The following is a 23,422-nucleotide window of genomic DNA, read 5'->3' as shown; positions in this document are numbered from 1 at the left end:
GGGACAGATATTGTTGGGGACAGATCTTGTTGGGGACAGATCTTGTTGGGGACAGATCTTGTTGGGGACAGATCTTGTTGGGGACAGATATTGTTGGGGACTGATCTTGTTGGGGACAGATCTTGTTGAGGGCAGATCTTTTACCCTCTCTGTAACCATTTCTCAGAAAGAACTTCAATGTCTTCGGAGTGTTTAAAATGCTACACTGATGTATGGAATGTGTGTGTGTGCGCTTGAGTGCCTAACCCTCCCGGAGTGACCTCAACACAGTACAGTGGGTGAAGGCTGGGAAATTGTGTTAGCCGTCATCATAGCATTAGCCTGACCCAGGCTGTTTAAACTTTTCTCTCCCCTAGGAGGCTGTTATAACAGGCCTGCTCCCTGAGACCACCTACTCTGTCACCGTGGCAGCCTACACCACCAAGGGGGACGGGGCACGCAGTAAGGCCAAGGTGGTCACCACCACTGGAGCAGGTGTGTACAGCTATGCACACATGCAAACACACACACACACACACACGCACAAACTGCGCTGACCAGCTGGCAAGTGTCTTTACTTGACATTTTCAACCTCTCCCTTACCCAGTCTGTAATATCTACATGTTTCAAGCAGGCAGCCATAGTCCCTGCGCCCAAGAACACCAAGGTAAACTGTTTAAATGACTATCGCACCATAGCACTCACATCTGAACACTGCCCTCGCCAACCTGGACAAGAGGAACACCTATGTGAGAATGTTGATCATTGACTACAGCTCAGCGTTCAACACCATAGTGCCCTCCAAGCCCATCACTTAAGCTAAGGACCCTGGGACTGAACACAGAAATGACAGTGGTAGGCCTGGTCACCAACGGTGATGAGGCAGCCTTTAGGGAGGTAGTCAGAGACCTGGCAGTTGGGTGCCAGGACAACAACCTCTCCCTCAACGTCAGTAAGACAAAGGAGGTAATTGTGGATTACAGGAAACAGAGGGTCGAGCATGCCCCAATTCACATTGACAGGGCTGTAGTGGAGCGGGTCGAGTTCCTCAGTGTCCACATCAATAAGGATCTATCCTGGTCCACACACACCAACACAGTCGTGAAGAGGGCACAACAATGCCTCTTCCCCCTCAGGAGGCTGAAAAGATTTGGCATGGGCCCTCAGATCCTCAAAAAGTTTTACAGCTGCACAATTGAGACCATCTTGACTGGCTAAGTCACTGCATGGTATGTATGGCAACTACTTGGCATCTGACCGCAAGGCGCTAGAGGGTAGTGTGTACAGCCTAGTACATCACTGGGGCTGAGCTCCTTGCCATCCAGGACCTCTATAACAGGCGGTGTCAGAGCAAGGCCCTAAACATTTTCGAAGTCTCTAGCCAACCAAGTCATAGATGGTTTTCTATCTTACTGCACAGCAAGCGGTACCGATGCAGTCTGGAACCAACAGGACCCTGAACAGCTCTTACCCCCAAGCCTGCTAAATAGATGGTCCGGATAGATATTTGGTTAGCTATTTAACTGTCTGCATTGACCCTTTTCGAACAAACTTTTTTGACTCATCACATATGCTGCTGCTACTGTTTATTATCTATACTGTTGCCTAGTCACATCCTAGTTATATGTACATACTGTATATATATATATATACATTTGAAGTCGGCATATTGCATATACTTAGGTTGTAATCATTAAAACTCATTTTTCAACCACTCCACACATTTCTTGTTAACAAACTATAGTTTTGGCTAGTCGGTTAGGACATCTACTTTGTGCATGACACAAGTAATTTTTCCAACAATTGTTTACAAACAGATTATTTAACTTATAATTCACTGTGTCACAATTCCAGTGGGTCAGAAGTTTACATACACTAAGTTGACTGTGCCTTTAAACAGCTTGGGAAATTCCAGAAAATTATGTCATGGCTTTAGAAGCTTCTGATAGGCTAAATGACATCATTTGAGTCTATTGGAGGTGTACCTGTGGATGTATTTCAAGGCCTACCTTCAAACTCAGTGCCTCTTTGCTTGACATCATGGGAAAATCAAAATAAATCAGCCAAGACCTCAGAAACAAAATTGTAGAGCTCCACAAGTCTGGTTCATCCTTGGGAGCAATTTCCAAACGCCTAAAGGTACCACACTCATCTGTACAAACAATAGTACACAAGTATAAACACCATGGGACCACGCAGCCATCATACCGCTCAGGAAGGAGACGCGTTCTGTCTCCTAGAAATGAACGTACTTTGGTGCGAAAAGTGCAAAAAATGTAAAACAAGTCCTATATTTACATAATCTGGAAGGCCCCTCAGCAAGGAAGAAACTACTGCTCCAAAACCACCATAAAAAAACAGACTACGATTTGCAACTGCACATGGGGACAAAGATCGTAGTTTTTGGAGAAATGTCCTCTGGTCTGATGAAACACAAATAGAACTGTTTGGCCATAATGACCATTGTTATGTTTAGAGGAAACAGGGGGAGGCTTGCCAGCTGAAGAACACCATCCCAACCGTGAAGCACGGGGGTGGCAGCATCATGTTGTGGGGTACATGGCTGCAGGATGGTCTGGTGCACTTCACAAAATAGAGGGCATCATGAGGAAAGAAAAATTATGTGAATATATTGAAGCAACATCTCAAGACATCGGTCAGGAAGTTAAAGCTTGGTCGCAAATGGGTCTTCCAAACGGACGATGACCCCAGGCAGACATCCAAAGTTGTGGCAAAATGGCTTAAGGACAACAAAGTCAAGGTATTGGAGTGGCCATCACAAAGCCCTGACCTCAATCCCATAGAACATGTGTGGGCAGAACTGAAAAGGCGTGTGTGAGCAAGGAGGCCTCCAAACCTGACTCAGTTACACCAGCTGTCAGGAGGAGTGGGCCAAAATTCACCCAACTTATTGTGGGAAGCTTCTGGAATTCTACCCAAAACGTTTGACCCAAGTTAAACAATTTAAAGGCAATGATATCAAATACTAATTGAGCTTATGTAAACTTCTGACCCACTGGGAATGTGATGAAAGAAATAAAAGCTGAAATAAATAGTTATATTATTCTGACATTTCACATTCTTAAAATAAAGTGGTGATCCTCACTGACCTAAAACAGGGAATTTTTACTAGGATTAAATCTCTTAATTGTGAAAAACTGAGTTTTTTATGTATTTGGCTAAGGTGTATGTACACTTCCGACTTCAACTGTATCTACGTCAATTACCATTTACCCCTGCACATCGACTCTGTCATGGTCCACTGTATATAGCCTAGTTATCGTTACTCACTGTTTATTCATTAATGAAGGCAGCTACAGCTTCCTAGTGTGACAGTGACAGGGCTGTGTAAGTTGTGGCCGGTGGGGTTTTAGTTTTTTACACAGAGCATGGGAATTGAGTTCATAGAAAGTTGAGAAGAAGAAGTCCTGGTGTGAGTTTCCGTGATAACGTCACTGAAGTCAAAACTACAAACTGAACAGTAGTACCCACTTTAACTGACTTGACCTGAAACTTCCCTCTTACTCTGACTACACACTATGGCTGCCTCCATGACTACACACTATGGCTGCCTCCATGACTACACACTATGGCTGCCTCCATGACTACACACTATGGCTGCCTCCATGACTAAACACTATGGCTGCCTCCATGACTCCACACTATGGCTGCCTCCATGACTACACACTATGGCTGCCTCCATGACTACACACTATGGCTGCCTCCATGACTACACACTATGGCTGCCTCCATGACTACACACTATGGCTGCCTCCATGACTACACACTATGGCTGCCTCCATGACTCCACACTATGGCTGCCTCCATGACTACACACTATGGCTGCCTCCATGACTCCACACTATGGCTGCCTCCATGACTACACACTATGGCTGCCTCCATGACTACACACTATGGCTGCCTCCATGACTCCACACTATGGCTGCCTCCATGACTACACACTATGGCTGCCTCCATGACTACACACTATGGCTGCCTCCATGACTACACACTATGGCTGCCTCCATGACTACACACTATGGCTGACTCCATGACTACATACTATGGCTGCCTCCATGACTCCACACTATGGCTGCCTCCATGACTACACACTATGGCTGCCTCCATGACTACACACTATGGCTGCCTCCATGACTACATACTATGGCTGCCTCCATGACTCCACACTATGGCTGCCTCCATGAATACACACTATGGCTGCCTCCATGACTACACACTATGGCTGCCTCCATGACTACACACTATGGCTGCCTCCATGACTACATACTATGGCTGCCTCCATGACTACACACTATGGCTGCCTCCATGACTACACACTATGGCTGCCTCCCAAATTGCACCCTATTCCTCATGTAGTTCACTACTGTTGACCAATAATACTCTGGTTAAAAGTAGTGCACTATATACAGTAGGGCAGGGATGGGCAACTATGATGGGGGACACAAGAAAACGGAACTCATCATCTGGGTCTGCAGTAGCTTTGGGTCTGCGTACCCACATAAAATAATATATATTTTTTAGAACTCATCATGTGGGGCTGCAGTAGCTTTGGGTCTGCGTACCCACATAAAATAATATATATATTTTTAGTTTTAAAGTTAATTTCCTGCAATTCTGCACATTTTGCCATGGGGCATAGAGAAAATGTTGCCGTTTTAAAGCAAGTTTGCTGCAATACTACGCATGTTACCATGGGGCAGAAAGAAGATTTTGCAATTTTAGAACTCATTTCATGCAGTTCTACTAATTTTGCCATCGGGCAGAGAGAACAATATGCAGTTTTACAACTAATTTCATGAAATTCTACACCTACACAATTTGCCATAGGGGGAGGTAAATGTTTGCAGTTTTTAATATGATAACTGATGATCAATGGGCCCACCCCGGGTGGTAATTCGACTATGCTTACTACAAGGTTAGATAGCTGCCCACTAGACTCATTTACCAATATGGGAAACAAATGCTGACATGGGCTAATTGAGTGACTGCTGATGCACAACCACATTTCAAAAGTGCACCTTGTGTATTCTATTATTCTAACTCTCAAAAGTAAGTTGAGACCCGGACTAAGTTTTTTTGGTTTGTTGTTGTTGTGAAACTGGTCCGCAATCCTACAAAAGGGGGATATAGGGAATAGGGGGCCATTTCGGACACAGAAATCAGCAGGCCCTTATAGTTTACTGGTCCCCCATGGTCTTAATGGTTAGAGTAACAGCAATAATTGTCCAGTATATTTACATTTTACAGTGGTAACTTATGGTAGTACTGAATAATACTGTAGTGGTAGTAATCATTTAAGTGTTATGTGTCATTAATAAGTGTGTTCTATGTCATTATTAAGTGTGTTCTGTGTCATTATTTAGTGTGTCCTGTGTCATTATTTAGTGTGTTCTGTGTCATTATTTACTGTGTTCTGTGTCATTATTAAGTGTGTTCTGTGTCATTATTTAGTGTGTCCTGTGTCATTATTAAGTGTGTCCTGTGTCATTATTTAGTGTGTTCTGTGTCATTATTAAGTGTGTTCTGTGTCATTATTTAGTGTGTTCTGTGTCATTATTTAGTGTGTCCTGTCATTATTTAGTGTGTTCTGTGTCATTATTTAGTGTGTCCTGTGTCACTATTTTTTATTTTTTTTATATTTTTACCTTTATTTAACCAGGCAAGTCAGTTAAGAACATATTCTTATTTTCAATGACGGCCTGGGAACAGTGGGTTAACTGCCTGTTCGGGGCAGAACGACAGATTTGTACCTTGTCAGCTCGGGGTTTGAACTCGCAACCTTCCGGTTACTAGTCCAACGCTCTAACCACTAGGCTACACTGCCGCCCTATTTAGTGTGTCCTGTGTCATTATTAAGTGTGTCCTGTGTCATTGTTAAGTGTGTTCTGTGTCATTATTATGTGTGTTGTTTGCAATTAGTATGCGTGTTATATGTCATTATTAAGTGTGTTCTATGTCATTATTAAGTGTGGTCTATGTCATTATTAAGTGTGTTCTATGTCATTATGCTAATGATCCTAATCCCTCTCTCTGCCCGTTAGTCCCAGGCAGGCCCACTATGATGATCAGTACCACCATTGGTAACACAGCCCTCATCCAGTGGCAACCACCGAAGGAGATGGTGGGAGAGCATGTTGGCTACCAGCTTCAGTACAAACGTATGGAGGAGGAGTCGTTCACTGTAAAGGACTTCAAGAAGACAGACGACCACTTCACTGTCACCGGCCTGCACAAGGGCGCCACGTACGTCTTCAAGCTCTGCGCCAAGAACCGGGCGGGCACCGGCGAGGAGTACGTGAAGGAGATTACGACGCCGGACGATGTGCCCAGCAGTTACCCCCAGAACCTGAGTGTCGTAGGCCTGACCACGACTACTACCAAGCTGGCCTGGGATCCTCCGGCGCTGGCTGAGAGGAACGGGAGGATCGTCCAGTACGTGGTGGTGTACAGAGATATCAACAGCCAACAGAACCACACCAATAGGTATTATTAAGATGATTCACTTTTTCAGTTCCCTGCCCTTTATAAAGTCTAGATGTTTTTGTTGTATTTTATATTCTGTAAGGAGTTCTGACGACACAATAAAATGCTTATTTTATTGTTTCTATCTCAACAGCACGATAGAGACCCAGATGACCATCATGGGGCTGCAGCCTGATACCACCTATGACATCAGGGTCAGGGCTTTCACCAGCAAGGGAGCCGGACCCAACAGTCCTAGTATTCAGAGTAGGACCATGTCTACCTCCATGCCTGGTGAGAACTCACACACATGCTCTGTTGCACCCCCCATTACTTGAGTTCACACATTCTGCACCAGGGATCATTGCATGTAAGCCCAAAGGTCGGGGGAGTCGACACACACGAGCACACACATCCTGATAGGGCATGATCGTGTCTGCCTCCATGCCTCGTGAGCTCTGCTGATCTCAATAAATAGTCTTACACAGGTGCAGACACACCAGACCCACATGTACAGATCCATGCAAACACTCACTCACTCATGCACGCATACACACACCCACATACATCTCACACACACACACACACACACACACACACACACACACACACACACACACACACACACACACACACACACACACACACACACACACACACACACACACACACACACACACACACACACACACACACACACACACACACACACACACATCCAGTCTCTCTGGCACAGACAGGTCAGATGTTATGAGAGGAACATAAGTGTAGCTGTGTGTGTGTGGAAGCTGGTGGCAACTGGACTAGATTGGCAGAACGAGTCCAGCGTAACCAGTACAGCACAGAGGAGGTTGGTGGCAGCTTAATTGGTGAGGACGGGCTTATGGTAATGGCTGGAGTGGAATGGTATCAAAGCCATTCGCTCCATTCCGGCCATTATTATGAGCCGTCCTCCCCTCGGCAGCCTCCTATGGTACAGCAGACCAGTACAGCAGTACCAGTACAGCAGTACCAGGGAAAACTCCTTACATGTTATTAGGGTACATCAATACATGTTTATCCCCCTGCTGCTAGCTATTTATAGTCAAGCTTCACAGTGCCAGTTAGCACCTTCAAACTACTGTGTATGTCTGTTTGTGTGCTTGTGCGTGTGCTCGTGTGTGTGTCTATAGTAAAGTTGAATGTAGAGTAAAGCTCATGGGAGTAGCCTTGGTGTTAAAGTGTAAATGCAATAACATCCCTTAATATGACCATTAAAAAGTACAGGTCAGAGAACTTTGACATTTTTAAAATAGAGATGTTTCATAAGCTGTTAGTCAGCTATCTATCTTAAACCCTGTCTGCTACTAGTGTCTACTACTATTAATGTAGCGCTGATCTTCCAGGATGCTCTAGGGTTCCCCTAGCTGTCATTATATAGGAAGTACAGATGACGTTGCTCTTTTATAATTCATCCTCTGTGTGTCCAATCTCCCCCTTTCTCCCTCCTCCAACTCCCCCAGAGTTTACCAAAAACTTTGGTGTGAAAACTGTGATGAAGACATCTGTCCTGCTGACTTGGGAAGTGCCAGAAACCTACAAGTCTCAAGTGCCTTTCAAGGTAAGTCAGGAAAAACATCTACAACCTGACAGGAGTCATTGTCTAACGTCAGATAGACTTTCATCTGTGCTGATTGTTGAGGGAGCAGTGGCAAAATTACCGTTCCATGGACATAAGGTGCTATAGGATATGGACATAAGGTGCTATAGGATATGGGCATAAGGTGCTATAGGATATGGACATAAGGTGCTATAGGATATGGGCATAAGGTGCTATAGGATATGGGCATAAGGTGCTGTAAGATATGGACATAAGGTGCTATAGGATATGGACATAAGGTGCTGTAAGATATGGACATAAGGTGCTGTAAGATATGGACATAAGGTGCTGTAAGATATGGACATAAGGTGCTGTAAGATATGGACATAAGGTGCTGTAAGATATGGGCATAAGGTGCTGTAAGATATGGACATAAGGTGCTATAGGATATGGACATAAGGTGCTGTAAGATATGGACATAAGGTGCTGTAGGATATGGACATAAGGTGCTGTAGGATATGGACATAAGGTGCTGTAAGATATGGGCATAAGGTGCTGTAAGATATGGACATAAGGTGCTATAGGATATGGACATAAGGTGCTGTAAGATATGGACATAAGGTGCTGTAAGATATGGACATAAGGTGCTGTAGGATATGGACATAAGGTGCTGTAGGATATGGACATAAGGTGCTGTAGGATATGGACATAAGGTGCTATAGGATATGGACATAAGGTGCTGTAAGATATGGACATAAGGTGCTGTAAGATATGGACATAAGGTGCTGTAAGATATGGACATAAGGTGCTATAGGATATGGACATAAGGTGCTGTAAGATATGGACATAAGGTGCTGTAAGATATGGGCATAAGGTGCTGTAAGATATGGACATAAGGTGCTGTAGGATATGGACATAAGGTGCTGTAGGATATGGACATAAGGTGCTGTAGGATATGGACATAAGGTGCTATAGGATATGGACATAAGGTGCTGTAAGATATGGACATAAGGTGCTATAGGATATGGACATAAGGTGCTGTAAGATATGGACATAAGGTGCTGTAAGATATGGACATAAGGTGCTATAGGATATGGACATAAGGTGCTGTAGGATATGGACATAAGGTGCTATAGGATATGGACATAAGGTGCTGTAAGATATGGACATAAGGTGCTGTAAGATATGGACATAAGGTGCTGTAAGATATGGACATAAGGTGCTGTAAGATATGGACATAAGGTGCTATAGGATATGGACATAAGGTGCTGTAAGATATGGACATAAGGTGCTATAGGATATGGACATAAGGTGCTGTAAGATATGGACATAAGGTGCTGTAAGATATGGACATAAGGTGCTATAGGATATGGACATAAGGTGCTGTAGGATATGGACATAAGGTGCTATAGGATATGGACATAAGGTGCTGTAAGATATGGACATAAGGTGCTGTAAGATATGGACATAAGGTGCTGTAAGATATGGACATAAGGTGCTGTAAGATATGGACATAAGGTGCTATAGGATATGGACATAAGGTGCTGTAGGATATGGACATAAGGTGCTGTAGGATATGGACATAAGGTGCTATAGGATATGGACATAAGGTGCTGTAAGATATGGACATAAGGTGCTGTAAGATATGGACATAAGGTGCTGTAAGATATGGACATAAGGTGCTGTAAGATATGGACATAAGGTGCTGTAAGATATGGACATAAGGTGCTGTAGGATATGGACATAAGGTGCTATAGGATATGGACATAAGGTGCTGTAAGATATGGACATAAGGTGCTGTAAGATATGGACATAAGGTGCTGTAAGATATGGACAGGCTCTAACATACCTCATTACCAGTAACCCAAACCTCTCCTGGGGTAGAAAGGAAAAGGGGGAAATACAATCACAAGAAAGTAGAATTATACTGCACTTTACTCTATCCATTCAACAAAGGACTATTGCCAGTGAATATGATAGAGACTTCATTGTATGCCTGACCTCTGTGATGGCCAAGAGGTGTTCTGTGTGAAACTCATTGACCAGAGCACCCCCTGTTGGTTAGAATTTATACGAGAGAGTGAGTGAGTGAGTGAGTGAGTGAGTGGTGGTGGTGGTGGTGGTGGTGGTGGTGAGTGAGTGGTGGGAGGTGGTGGGAACCTGAAGAGTGAAGTGAGTGAGTGCTGCAGCCAGACAGTGAGTGAGTGAGTGTTGATGTCTGAGGAACAGTGAGAGAGAGAGAGAGAGAGAGGAGAGAGAGAGAGAGAGAGAAGAGAGAGAGAGAGAGAGAGAGAGAGAGAGAGAGAGAGAGAGAGAGAGAATGTGTGCAGTTGGGTGGGTGTGTGGCAGTGGAGGCTGGTGGGAGGATGGACTCATTGTAGTGGCTGAAATTGAATATTTGGAATGGAGTCAGACATGTGTTTTCCATATGTTTAATGTGTTTGATACCGTTCCATTAATTCCATTCGAGCCATTACAATGAGCCTGTCCTCCTATAGCTCCTCCCACCAGCCTCCACTGGTGTGTGTGTGTAACACTTCTTTCTGTGTCTATCTAGATCCTGTATAACCAGCAGAGTGTGGAGGTGCAGGGGAACCTGAAGAGGAAGCTGATCACGAGGCTGCAGCCAGACACAGACTACAGCTTTGTGTTGATGTCTAGAGGGAACAGTGCTGGGGGTCTACAACAGCAGGTCTCCATCAGAACTGCCCCGGACCTGCTCAAGACCAAACCCATCCAATACCAACACCACCCAGAGGAGGGGGGCAAGCTCACCATCACCCTACCCAGAGTCCCCACCACCGCCCCTATCAGGTCTGTTGTGTCTATCACCATCACCCTACACAGAGTCCCCACCACCGCCCCTATCAGGTCTGTTGTGTCTATCACCATCACCCTACCCAGAGTCCCCACCACCGCCCCTATCAGGTCTGTTGTGTCTATCACCATCACCCTACCCAGAGTCCCCACCACCGCCCCTATCAGGTCTGTTGTGTCTATCACCATCACCCTACCCAGAGTCCCCACCACCCTACCCAGAGTCCCCACCACCGCCCCTAGGTCTGTTGTGTCTATCACCATCAGGTCTGTTGTGTCTATCACCATCACCCTACCCAGAGTCCCCACCACCGCCCCTGTCAGGTCTGTTGTGTCTATCACCATCACCCTACCCAGAGTCCCCACCACCGCCCCTATCAGGTCTGTTGTGTCTATCACCATCACCCTACCCAGAGTACCCACCACCGCCCCTATCAGGTCTGTTGTGTCTATCACCATCATCCTACCCAGAGTCCCCACCACCGCCCCTATCAGGTCTGTTGTGTCTATCACCACCACCCTACCCAGAGTCCCCACCACCGCCCCTATCAGGTCTGTTGTGTCTATCACCATCACCCTACCCAGAGTCCCCACCACCGCCCCTATCAGGTCTGTTGTGTCTATCACCATCACCCTACCCAGAGTCCCCACCACCGCCCCTGTCAGGTCTGTTGTGTCTATCACCATCACCCTACCCAGAGTCCCCACCACCGCCCCTGTCAGGTCTGTTGTGTCTATCACCACCACCCTACCCAGAGTCCCCACCACCGCCCCTATCAGGTCTGTTGTGTCTATCACCATCACCCTACCCAGAGTCCCCACCACCGCCCCTATCAGGTCTGTTGTGTCTATCACCATCACCCTACCCAGAGTCCCCACCACCGCCCCTATCAGGTCTGTTGTGTCTATCACCATCACCCTACCCAGAGTCCCCACCACCGCCCCTATCAGGTCTGTTGTGTCTATCACCATCACCCTACCCAGAGTCCCCACCACCGCCCCTGTCAGGTCTGTTGTGTCTATCACCATCACCCTACCCAGAGTCCCCACCACCGCCCCTATCAGGTCTGTTGTGTCTATCACCATCACCCTACCCAGAGTCCCCACCACCGCCCCTATCAGGTCTGTTGTGTCTATCACCATCATCCTACCCAGAGTCCCCACCACCGCCCCTATCAGGTCTGTTGTGTCTATCACCACCACCCTACCCAGAGTCCCCACCACCGCCCCTATCAGGTCTGTTGTGTCTATCACCATCACCCTACCCAGAGTCCCCACCACCGCCCCTATCAGGTCTGTTGTGTCTATCACCATCACCCTACCCAGAGTCCCCACCACCGCCCCTGTCAGGTCTGTTGTGTCTATCACCATCACCCTACCCAGAGTCCCCACCACCGCCCCTGTCAGGTCTGTTGTGTCTATCACCACCACCCTACCCAGAGTCCCCACCACCGCCCCTATCAGGTCTGTTGTGTCTATCACCATCACCCTACCCAGAGTCCCCACCACCGCCCCTATCAGGTCTGTTGTGTCTATCACCATCACCCTACCCAGAGTCCCCACCACCGCCCCTATCAGGTCTGTTGTGTCTATCACCATCACCCTACCCAGAGTCCCCACCACCGCCCCTATCAGGTCTGTTGTGTCTATCACCATCATCATCAGTGTCTCTGCTACAACTAGGGCTATCACCACCTTCCTTCCTGGTGTGTGTGTGTGTGTGTGTGCGTGCGTATGTGTAAAGGCATGATTATAATTGTTTGTGCTAAATCACTGTCAGCTCCTGAGTCACCATTCCTGAGTCACCAACGGAGGAACTGGGGCGATTGTTCCTTAGTCTTCAGTCCACTGAATACAACGGGGCTTTCTCAATCCCTATAGCTATTAGTATAATTTATTAGTGCTACTGCTAGTATTATACACCCTCATGCTGTACTCACTATCGTTGCATACAACAACATGAATCCTCCACCACCACTATACCAGCTATCTCCTTAAGACTGCAGGGGATAGACACGGCTTTGTGAGCTGTTGCTATTGTACGTTGTCTTGGTGGATGTTGTGCTACGTCATCCGTTCATCTCTGTGTCTGCAGGCCATATCTCAGAGCCATACTGTTAAAAGGAATACCCTGCACTTTGTAAGGAGCTGAGAGAGGATTTAGACATAGAGTGGATGATGCACAGCAGAGTTTTGATAGGCTGTGCTGGCTGGACTTTAGGAGAAGGCTTTCCCCACCAGACACACAGAAAACAACATGGCCTTTAATGTTAATGCTAAATCAATAGCCTCAGACGCGCACGAGGAGACACACACACACAAGCTGTGTCCGCCGGGGCTGTCTAGATGGAGAACTACTCCTTTGCCTTTATATCCATCCTTGTCTGCTACACAGTTTCACATTTCTTCTCAGTGGTAGAGCAGTAGAGAAAACACTGTTAGGGCTGTAGTCTGGCCTTGTCTCAGATTAGACTGCAATAATTACCAGTGAAAACCTTCAAAAAAAGCCTTTATCTGAAAAATCTGTGCTATTAAGAATAGCCATGTTTACAGTGGCTCTCTGCGACTCTCCCAATACAGCAGAAAGCCATTTCTTCAAGAGTTTATTTCAAATGGTAACTAATAAGAGATCAGGGGCCCAATGCAAAAACTGCATTTTCACACAAGGTACTTTTTATTCCCCTGATACTCAGACAGACTTGCAAATTACTTGGACTTAATTGTGTTTCAAGTGCTTGTTTCTCAAAAGAAACAGGAACAGCTAAACCTTAATAAGCAGAGCCAACAGGAGTGATAAACAAAGACAACTCATTTAACAATACAATCAGTATTTTAATGATCTGGCCATGGGGATGGGAGTGTGTGTACATATATATGGGAGGGAGAGAGGGAGAGAGAGAGGGAGGGAGGGAGTTGAGAGATTTCTATGTTTGAGTACTTCTGGCTGTAGAGAATGGATTGAGGCCTTAGTGGAGCCTGCATGTGGTGACAAAACAGATATCTGAAAAACTGTGTTTTACACACACACACACACACACACACACACACACACACACACACACACACACACACACACACACACACACACACACACACACACACACACACACACACACACACACACACACACACACACACACACACACACACACACACACACACACACACCTTGATCTTACTCACCCTGCCTGTCTCCCTCTTCAGATGGTACTACATAGTGGTGGTTCCTGTCACACCAGCCACACTACGTAGGTGGGAGAACCCTGAAGATATGGACCTGGATGAGGTGCGTGCGTGTGTGTGTGTGTGTGTGTGTGTGTGTGTGTGTGTGTGTGTGTGTGTGTGTGTGTGTGTGTGTGTGTGTGTGTGTGTGTGTGTGTGTGTGTGTGTGTGTGTGTGTGTGTGTGTGCATCAACAGCACTTCCTCTGGGTACAAACCAAAAAACAGCACTGTCTTCCATAGCACCATTAAATATGTAGCATCTTCTGTCTCTGCCCTCCTCTCTGATTACAGTATTCCCAGCTTTCAGTATACATTTAAATTGTCTGGTTTCTCTGTGCAAGATGGTGATTTCCATTTAAACAATACACTTTACATTTATTATTTCAAGTTCTTGGGTTCTTGAGACACTTAAAACATTCCTAAAAAGCTGCTATAGCATTTTTTGTTTTGTGTTATTAATGTGGACCTTTTGGGCTTCAATACCTTCTTATGTTTTCTCATGAGTTAGCTTTCTCTCAATCTTCTGTCGTCTGCAGAAAAAAAACGGCAGCCTCTTGAACATCCAAAAACACAAGAGCGCGTTAAATGAATATACCTGGATACAAACAAAGCATATTGAGACAGCAAAGATATGCTTTCTCATTGTCAGACTTTCTTCTTTTGTCATCTAAATCATTGCCATTGCTGCAGTTTTATAGGGTAGAGAAATGGTGTTTTCTGTATGAAGTAGGTTGGTTAAAGTTTTATCGAGCAACAGTGAACAAGGTTATAGGCGTGGTATACATAAAAATGTCATGTTGACTTTCTAGGAATCTGTAGAATGCCTCAGACATTCTCTGCGAGTACATCCTCTCCCCGTTGTAATACAGAGTGATGAAGAGGGATAAGGTCACATGGCCAGTTTACATCACAATGTAATATGGACTTTCCAGGAACTGTGGAATTGTAGAACGTCTCAAACATCATATCCCAGCGTTTTCAAAGGGACGATGGTAATTCGGTTTGTCTGTTTATTGTGCTAGCTTGACCAGGAGGTGCTTGCAGTGCAGTAGCCCCTGGAAAGAGTTGAAACAGAAACAGATAGATAGATAGATAGATAGATAGATAGATAGATAGATAGATAGATAGATAGATAGATAGATAGATAGATAGATAGATAGATAGATAGATAGATAGATAGATAGATAGATAGATAGATAGATAGATAGATAGATAGATAGATAGATGCAGATAGAGGCAGATAGAGGCAGATAGAGGCAGATAGATAGATAGAGGCAGATAGATAGATAGAGGCAGATAGATAGATAGAGGCAGATAGATAGAGGCAGATAGATAGAGGCAGATAGATGTAGTAAGATGCCCACTGAAGAGTCAATATACAGACAATCTACAGACAATCTACAGACACACACATCTACCCCAGTTCTCCATCGGAGGTAGTAAATTAATTATCCCTCACACACACAGATGGGAACACACACAAATGGGAACACACACACAAAGGAATAAACACACACACACACACACACACAGGAAGACACACACACCAGAGGCTATGTAATTAAGCGGTGATCTCTCACCACAGCTGCAGGTCAGAGAGAGGTGAGAGAGGAGCAGTCTGTCTGACTGCAGGACCAAGGTGTTATAAAACCTTAACTACTCTATGCTTTATTTGCAGTATGAGATTTTACCTGTGAGCCTAGAAGCACAATTAATTGTAGCCTATGGACACAGTTTATGAGCATAAAGAAAAGTATGTGTTTGTACTATATAACTGAGTATTTACTGTTTATATACAATAGAACACAACTTTATTATCCATTTGTCCAGTTTGGGGTTAAGAACCTTGCTAAAGGGCACAACAGTACGAGATATGAACTTATGAAATAGGGTGCTCTGTAATCTCTGTGACGTCATGTCAGCTCCTGGAGGCTAGTTCTGACCAGAGCCTGAGAAGGAGGAGACAGACCCAAGAGTTCTTCAGACCCTACATCGCTGCCAAGATGGACAATCTGCCAGACACCTTCACTCTAGGAGACGAGAAGAAGTACAACGGCTTCTACAACAAGCCTCTACCAGGACAGCAGCAGTACCTCTGTTTCGTCCTGGCTGCCCTCAAAGACCACGAGTCTGTAAGTAACAACCACTACTCCTCATCTATTCTGTATATATACTGTAGTCCTGTCACAAACACAACTTCCATACATTATCACTGGCCCCCGAGACATGGACATCCCATGTAGAATCAAACTGAACATACTAGTACTGTTAGTACTACTGTAGTGATTTATGTCATGTGTTGACTCAGCCATGTCTATTCTACACACAGTTCAGCCTGGCTAGTATTTGATGATAACACAGTCAGTTGTGGGTTGTGATATTCCTCTCGTCTCTCAGTGAGCTAGCTACAGTATGTAACAGATGGGATGGGCCAACGCACACGCTGGGGCCGCCACGCCCCAAGCTGCACGATGCAGCAGAACCATACAACTCACGTTGTGTAGTGTGTCATGGTTACGTGTGTACGTATAACAGAAGAACGATGACCCCGTGTCACAGTCAGATTTCACTGAATCACCTCGGTGGTGGTTGTTTACCTCAGTAGTAATTGTTTACCTCAGTAGTAATTGTTTACCCCAGTAGTAATTGTTTACCTCAGTAGTAATTGTTTACCCCAGTAGTAATTGTTTACCTCAGTAGTAATTGTTCACCTCAGTAGTAATTGTTCCCCTCAGTAGTAATTGTTTACCCCAGTAGTAATTGTTTACCTCAGTAGTAATTGTTCACCTCAGTAGTAATTGTTCCCCTCAGTAGTAATTGTTTACCTCCGTAGTAATTGTTTACCTCAGTAGTAATTGTTTACCTCAGTAGTAATTGTTTACCCCAGTAGTAATTGTTCCCCTCAGTAGTAATTGTTTACCTCAGTAGTAATTGTTCCCCTCAGTAGTAATTGTTCACCTCAGTAGTAATTGTTCCCCTCAGTAGTAATTGTTCACCTCAGTAGTAATTGTTCCCCTCAGTAGTAATTGTTCCCCTCAGTAGTAATTGTTCCCCTCAGTAGTAATTGTTTACCTCAGTAGTAATTGTTTACCTCAGTAGTAATTGTTCCCCTTAGTAGTAATTGTTCCCCTCAGTAGTAATTGTATACCTCAGTAGTAATTGTTCCCCTCAGTAGTAATTGTTCCCCTCAGTAGTAATTGTTTACCCCAGTAGTAATTGTTCCCCTCAGTAGTAATTGTTTACCTCAGTAGTAATTGTTCCCCTCAGTAGTAATTGTTCACCTCAGTAGTAATTGTTCCCCTCAGTAGTAATTGTTCACCTCAGTAGTAATTGTTCCCCTCAGTAGTAATTGTTCCCCTCAGTAGTAATTGTTCCCCTCAGTAGTAATTGTTTACCTCAGTAGTAATTGTTTACCTCAGTAGTAATTGTTCCCCTTAGTAGTAATTGTTCCCCTCAGTAGTAATTGTTTACCTCAGTAGTAATTGTTCCCCTCAGTAGTAATTGTTCACCTCAGTAGTAATTGTTCCCCTCAGTAGTAATTGTTTACCTCAGTAGTAATTGTTCCCCTCAGTAGTAATTGTTCACCTCAGTAGTAATTGTTCACCTCAGTAGTAATTGTTCCCCTCAGTAGTAATTGTTTACCTCAGTAGTAATTGTTCCCCTCAGTAGTAATTGTTTACCCCAGTAGTAATTATTCACCTCAGAAGATGCACTCACTGGCGTCCATGATCTTCACTTCAGACGGCTTCTCATCCGCAAAACATCTTTCCCATAATTACTGTATAACATACTGTATTCTGGAAATGATGTCATGGTTGATTAGAATACTTTTTTTAAAGCATAAATCTGTTTTACAAACATTGGAGCACTAAACTGTTGACCTTGACAGCGCCAGCCCAGTTCCTTCTTCTATCTTTTGGTAGTAAGGAACACATTGTGGGGAGAACGTGGAGTCTTTCTCCCATCCTCTCCGACATTGGTCCTTGATACAGCATTGTGTAGTGTTGTGTATTGTGGTGAGAAAGAACAGAGTTGTTTCCGTTTAGCAGAGTGACAGACAGACACATAACAGATCTGTGACACCAGCACATTGACATATTGTTGAATCTAAATCAAGCCTGGCCAGAGAAAGTAGCAGGCTAATCACATTCATTGGAAAACAGTGAGCTCAGCTTTATAGTTATCGCAGGGTTGATGGAGAGATGGGGGGGGGGGCTGGAGCGAAAAGGGCACTGCAGCTTTATGTGGCTCCAATAGCTGGTAAACATAGCCTGGAAGTGTGAAATTGGATAAAAGAAACAGGCCATATAAACAGTGTGATCACTTACAGCAGGAAAGAGAGGGAGAGATGGAAGGAGGGAAAGAAAGGAGGGGAGGCGCTGTTGAGAAAGGGTGTCTGTTTCATCAACAAAGGAGAGAATCGTATGGGAGTGATGGAGGGGTGAAAAGAGTAAGAGGTAAAGAGAAAGAGAAGAGATGGAGTCTAATGGATGATGAGAGAGTGGTAGAGGAAGCCTCAGGGCAATAATATGCAGTACAGGGAGACAAGAGAACAGCAGTAACAGTTGAGGGGAGATTTATGGATGAAAAAGAGAGAGATGTTTAAATGACATCGAGGGAGGCAGAGCGAGAGCGATAGGGGGAGAGGGAGAGGCAGAGAGAGAGAGGGGCAGAGAGAGAGAGCGATAGCGGCAGAGAGAGAACGATAGGGGCAGAGGGAGAGGGAGAGGCAGAGAGAGAGAGAGGCAGAGAGAGAGAGGCAGAGGGAGAGGGAGAGGCAGAGAGAGAGAGGGGCAGAGAGAGAGAGCGATAGCGGCAGAGGGAGAGGGAGAGGGATACGGGTAGAGGGAGAGGGAGAGGCAGAGAGAGAGAGAGGCAGAGAGAGAGAGGGGCAGAGAGAGAACGATAGGGGTAGAGGGAGAGGGAGAGGGATACGGGTAGAGGGAGAGGGAGAGGCAGAGAGAGAGAGAGGCAGAGAGAGATATAGATAAGTTGTAGCCTGGGGAATAAGCAGAGTCTCATGGCTCCTGTCCTGTTTGTCACAGATAGTGTGTGTGTGTGTGTGTGTGTGTGTGTGTGTGTGTGTGTGTGTGTGTGTGTGTGTGTGTGTGTGTGTGTGTGTGTGTGTGTGTGTGTGTGCGTGCGTGCGTGCGTGCGTGCGTGCGTGCGTGCGTGCGTGCGTGCGGCGTGCGTGCGTGCGTGCGTGCGTGCGAATTCGTGCTTGCGGATCCAGAGAGAAGAAGAAGCCTGCTTATGGTTTTATGTGTTGTGGGAAATAACAAAACTGCCACCCCGCATTACAGTCAGCTTTTGTTGCCTGTCATTTCATTAGGTTTTAGAGGTAAGCATGATTATGTGTGAAACAATGGAATATAAAGACTATATTCACCCCTCCCTATGCACTCCTCCGTCTTCTCTCATTCCCTTCCCTACATCAACTCCGTTTTTCTCTGACTTTAATATGGCTCTAATACACAGTGTTCCTATGCAGCATTTGTCAATGTGGAGGCGCTGGCAGTATATTATTCACTCAAATGTGCTCTTCTGTTTGGGCTTCCATCCACTGTGTCTAAGAGGCGTGACTGCTGCCATTTTTCTAAGAAAGTTTTGGAGAGAGAGAGAGAGAGAGAGAGAGAGAGACTTTGACTTTTGGTCTTTCTTTATTGAAACATTCTTAATTCATTTAAAACTCACCCCCCCACTCCTAAAATAAATAACAAACAAAAAATAAAATAAATAAATAAATAAAAATACACAAAAACCCTCTCCTACAACCGTATATCCAAAACATCTTCCCCAGCAATACAGACAGCCCCCCCAACACACCATATCTCCTCAAACATCTCCACACATTTGATCATTTTATAGAACTCAAACTCAACCCTAAGGCGCGCAGAGACCATCCCATGAAACAGTAGTAAAGGGTCTGTTATCCCCCACCTTTGACCCTGTTCCTCCTTGTTAGCCAAATAGCTAACTTTGCCTGAGCAAACAGAAAATTCAACAAAACACATTTTTCTTTCTCCTTACTCGAATACCTGTATCCCATTATAAACATCCCAACAGCAAAAACCACCCCCAACCTGTCACACAGACATTCCAACAGAGACATTAATGGCATTAACCTGGTGCACACAGAAAACACATGAATTACAGTTTCTTTCATTTGACAGAAAGGACACCCCTGCCCAATTCCCAGATCAACCCGTGCCAACCAGCTGTTAGTGGCCAGGGCTCCATGAAGAACCCTCCACTGGAGGTCCCCTGACCTCTTTGGTACTGGGGGTTTGTAGAGCGCCCTCCATCTAAAACCCACCATACTCTCCGCCCCACATACCCCCTGCCACTGATGTGCCTTCACTCCTGTTAGGCTTCTAATGCTCCTAACCTTAACGCAGAGGTTGTAGAGGGCTTTACCTCCCACTCCCTCAAACTCCCCCAGGCTCGGAGTGTTAAAATCTAACAAGTCCTCCAGACCCCCTTGCCAGTCTCCAGTCTCTGCCGTCACCTACAGTGGCGGGAACATTGGTGGCCCCTCTCCCTTTGGCCTCTCAAACACCCCCCTTACCGGCTCAGACAGTGCCTCCTGGACCTCCTCCAGGAATCTCTCCAGCAGCCTAAGAGACGTTATTCCTGTTTGTTGCGCCAAGACCTCCGGGGTTTTCCACCCCTCCTCTCCCAGCAGTCTCAGGTCACCCAGCCTTTGTAAACCCCCTGCCATCAGTTTCCTCTGCAGGGTGGCCGACTGAACCGATCTCAAAGGGATGGCTGGGTTGTGGAAGATAGGCTCCTCCCACACCCACTGCCCAGGCTCCACACCCCCTTCTCGTGTGGGCCTTAGCAGCTGCCAGGCCCTCAGCACCGCAGAGTAAAACTCTGAGAGACCTGCTGTACTCAGCCTCTCCAGCTTCATGAGGAACAGCTGCCGGTCCAACCCTAATCCGCCAGCTCTCCTCAGCAGCGCGCATGCTGGTTCCCTCCAGCCAACATCAGTGTGGTACAGCAGTCTCTGCACCGCTTTTAGTCGGAAAGCAGCCATCCTGCTCTCCAGTTCCACCAGGCCCTGTCCACCTTCGTGGACGGTCATGTACAAAACTGCTGCCTTCAGCCAGTGATGTCCCGACCAAAATAAGTCCACCAGCTTGCGTTGCAGGTCTGCAAGCAGACCGGCGGGGGGGTTGAGGACAGCCAGTTTATGCCACAAGGAAGATGCCACCAGGTTGTTGATTATCAGCACCCTCCCTCTATATGACACTTGGGACAGGAGCCACCTCCACCTGGCCAGTCTTGACACCACTGTCTGTGACAGCCCCTCCCAGTTCTTGCTGACCCACCTCTCCGAGCCCAGGTACACCCCCAACACTTTAAGCCCTTCACAACCCCACTGCAAACCCCCTGGAAGCAGAGGAGGAGCCCTATCCCCCCATGCCCCACATAACAGAGCTTTGCTCTTTCCCCAGTTTACCTTAGCTGATGAAGCTCCCTCGTACACCTTCAGACTGGTCTCTAGTTCCTGCATATCTTGCCCATCCCTGACCATCACAGAAACATCATCTGCATATGCTGAGACTGCTATTCCTGTCACCACATCCATGCCTGTCCAGCACACTCCCCGCAGTCTCCTGCGTAGCAGTCCTAAAAAAGGCTCAATGGCTAGTGTGTACAGCTGCCCAGATAGAGGGCATCCTTGTCTAATGCCCCGTCTCACCCAGACTGGCCTACTGAGCCCCCCTCAAGCCCCCACTTTAACCATACATGACGCCCCAGCATACAACAGCTTCACACAGGTCACAAAACTCTTCCCAAACCCAAACACAGACATCACATTAAACAGATACTCATGATCCACTCTATCAAAAGCCTTCTCTTGATCTAAAGAGACCAGTCCAAAGTTCACATTAGAACCTCTCGACAAGTCCAACATGTCCCTAATCAAGAACAAGTTGTCTGTGATTGAGCGTCCCAGTACACAATATGTCTGGTCCTTGTGTATTATAGAGTCCAGATGGGACTTCAGTCTGTTAGAGAGGACCTTGGCAAAAATCTTGTAGTCCGCACAGAGTAATGCCACAGGCCTCCAGTTCTTAAGTTCACACAAGTCCCCTTTTTTGGGCAGGAGAGTCAGAGCCGCTCGACGGCAGCTCATCGGCAACTCTCCTACCCCGACGCATTCACGCAACACGCAAAAGAAATCCTGTCCAATTGTTCCCCAGAATCTTTTGTAAAATTCCACTGGAAGACCCCGGGTGCACGACCGGGGGGCATCTGGGTTACTGCCTCTGCCAGTTCATGTGACAACAGAGGAATGTCCATTTCATCCCTCTGTGCCCGAGAGAGCTTAGGGAGTCCTGCGAACAAGACCTGAGCACACATAGGATCACACATTTCTGCCCTATACAACTCAGTATAAAACTCCACAGTCCGCTCCCGCATCTCCCCCACCACAGAGGTCACCCGCCCATCAGACAGCCGTAGACAATGCTTACACTTGGCTTCACTGCTCTGTCTTTCCAAACCAAATAAGAAGGAGCTGGGAGCATCCATCTCCTTGAGCATGGAGAACCTAGCTCTTACAAGTGCTCCCTTTGCTTTAACCTGGAAAAAACTGCCCAGGTCCCTACATAATTCGGCTAAGTTAGCCTGGAGGCCTACATTGCCTTGCCCCACCATCTCTACCTCCATCTCACTAATACACCGCTCTAGTTCCCCCAATACTCTCCTAGCCTCTGAGGATGAGAGAGCTGTGTACTGTTGACAGAAAAGCCGAATTTGCACTTTCCCCACATCCCACCATTGACTCAGAGACTCATACTCCTCTCTTCGCTGCCCCTATCTTTCCCAAAAAGTCTGGAAACCTGAGCAAAAAGTGGCATCTTGTAAGAGCTTTACATTGAACTTCCAATAAGATGCCTGCCGGGGCCCTGGTGAAATAGATAGCCGAGCCATGGTTATGTGGTGATCCGAAAACCCCACTGGGAGAATGGTAGCACCCAGCAGCCTATTGCTCTGATTCCTGGACATGTAAAAACGATCAAGTTGAGCTGCACTCACCCTAGCCGCAAAAACCTTCACCCACGTATACTGTCTTGTGTTTGGATGTTTAGTTCTCCAAACATCCACTAGGTCAAACTGATTAAAGATGTCCCTTAACACTCCCACTGACACTGAATGAGGCTCTTCCCCATTTCTGTCTTTTGTAAAAATCCATGGTACAGTTCCAGTCACCTCCGATCACCAGCGTCTCCCCAGGCGCTACTTGTGAGAGTTCCTGTCTAAGACTCCCAAATAGAACCCCTCTTTCTCTCCCTGTGTTAGGCGCATACACATTTATAAAGACAAAA

General features: G+C 46.1%; 1 protein-coding gene across 20 annotated transcripts in view; it reads left to right on the top strand.

Annotated features, from left to right (window-relative positions):
- LOC123996746 (receptor-type tyrosine-protein phosphatase F-like) overlaps window positions 1–23,422 on the top strand; it is a 454,750-nt gene that overhangs the window by 372,058 nt on the left and 59,270 nt on the right. For all 20 annotated transcript variants that reach the window (XM_046300391.1, XM_046300408.1, XM_046300407.1 and 17 more), the window contains 7 exons: window positions 357–474; window positions 6,042–6,483; window positions 6,617–6,756; window positions 7,965–8,062; window positions 10,599–10,855; window positions 14,063–14,144; window positions 16,004–16,213. In XM_046300391.1, the coding sequence (XP_046156347.1) occupies window positions 357–474; window positions 6,042–6,483; window positions 6,617–6,756; window positions 7,965–8,062; window positions 10,599–10,855; window positions 14,063–14,144; window positions 16,004–16,213 (1,347 nt within the window). The remainder of the gene's footprint in view (window positions 1–356; window positions 475–6,041; window positions 6,484–6,616; window positions 6,757–7,964; window positions 8,063–10,598; window positions 10,856–14,062; window positions 14,145–16,003; window positions 16,214–23,422) is intronic.

This window comes from Oncorhynchus gorbuscha, linkage group LG15, assembly GCF_021184085.1.
Source record: "Oncorhynchus gorbuscha isolate QuinsamMale2020 ecotype Even-year linkage group LG15, OgorEven_v1.0, whole genome shotgun sequence".
In the NCBI taxonomy this organism is placed as follows: Eukaryota; Metazoa; Chordata; class Actinopteri; order Salmoniformes; family Salmonidae; genus Oncorhynchus; species Oncorhynchus gorbuscha.
Note: the sequence above shows the minus strand (reverse complement) of the source record. Positions and strands in the feature narration are given on the sequence as shown.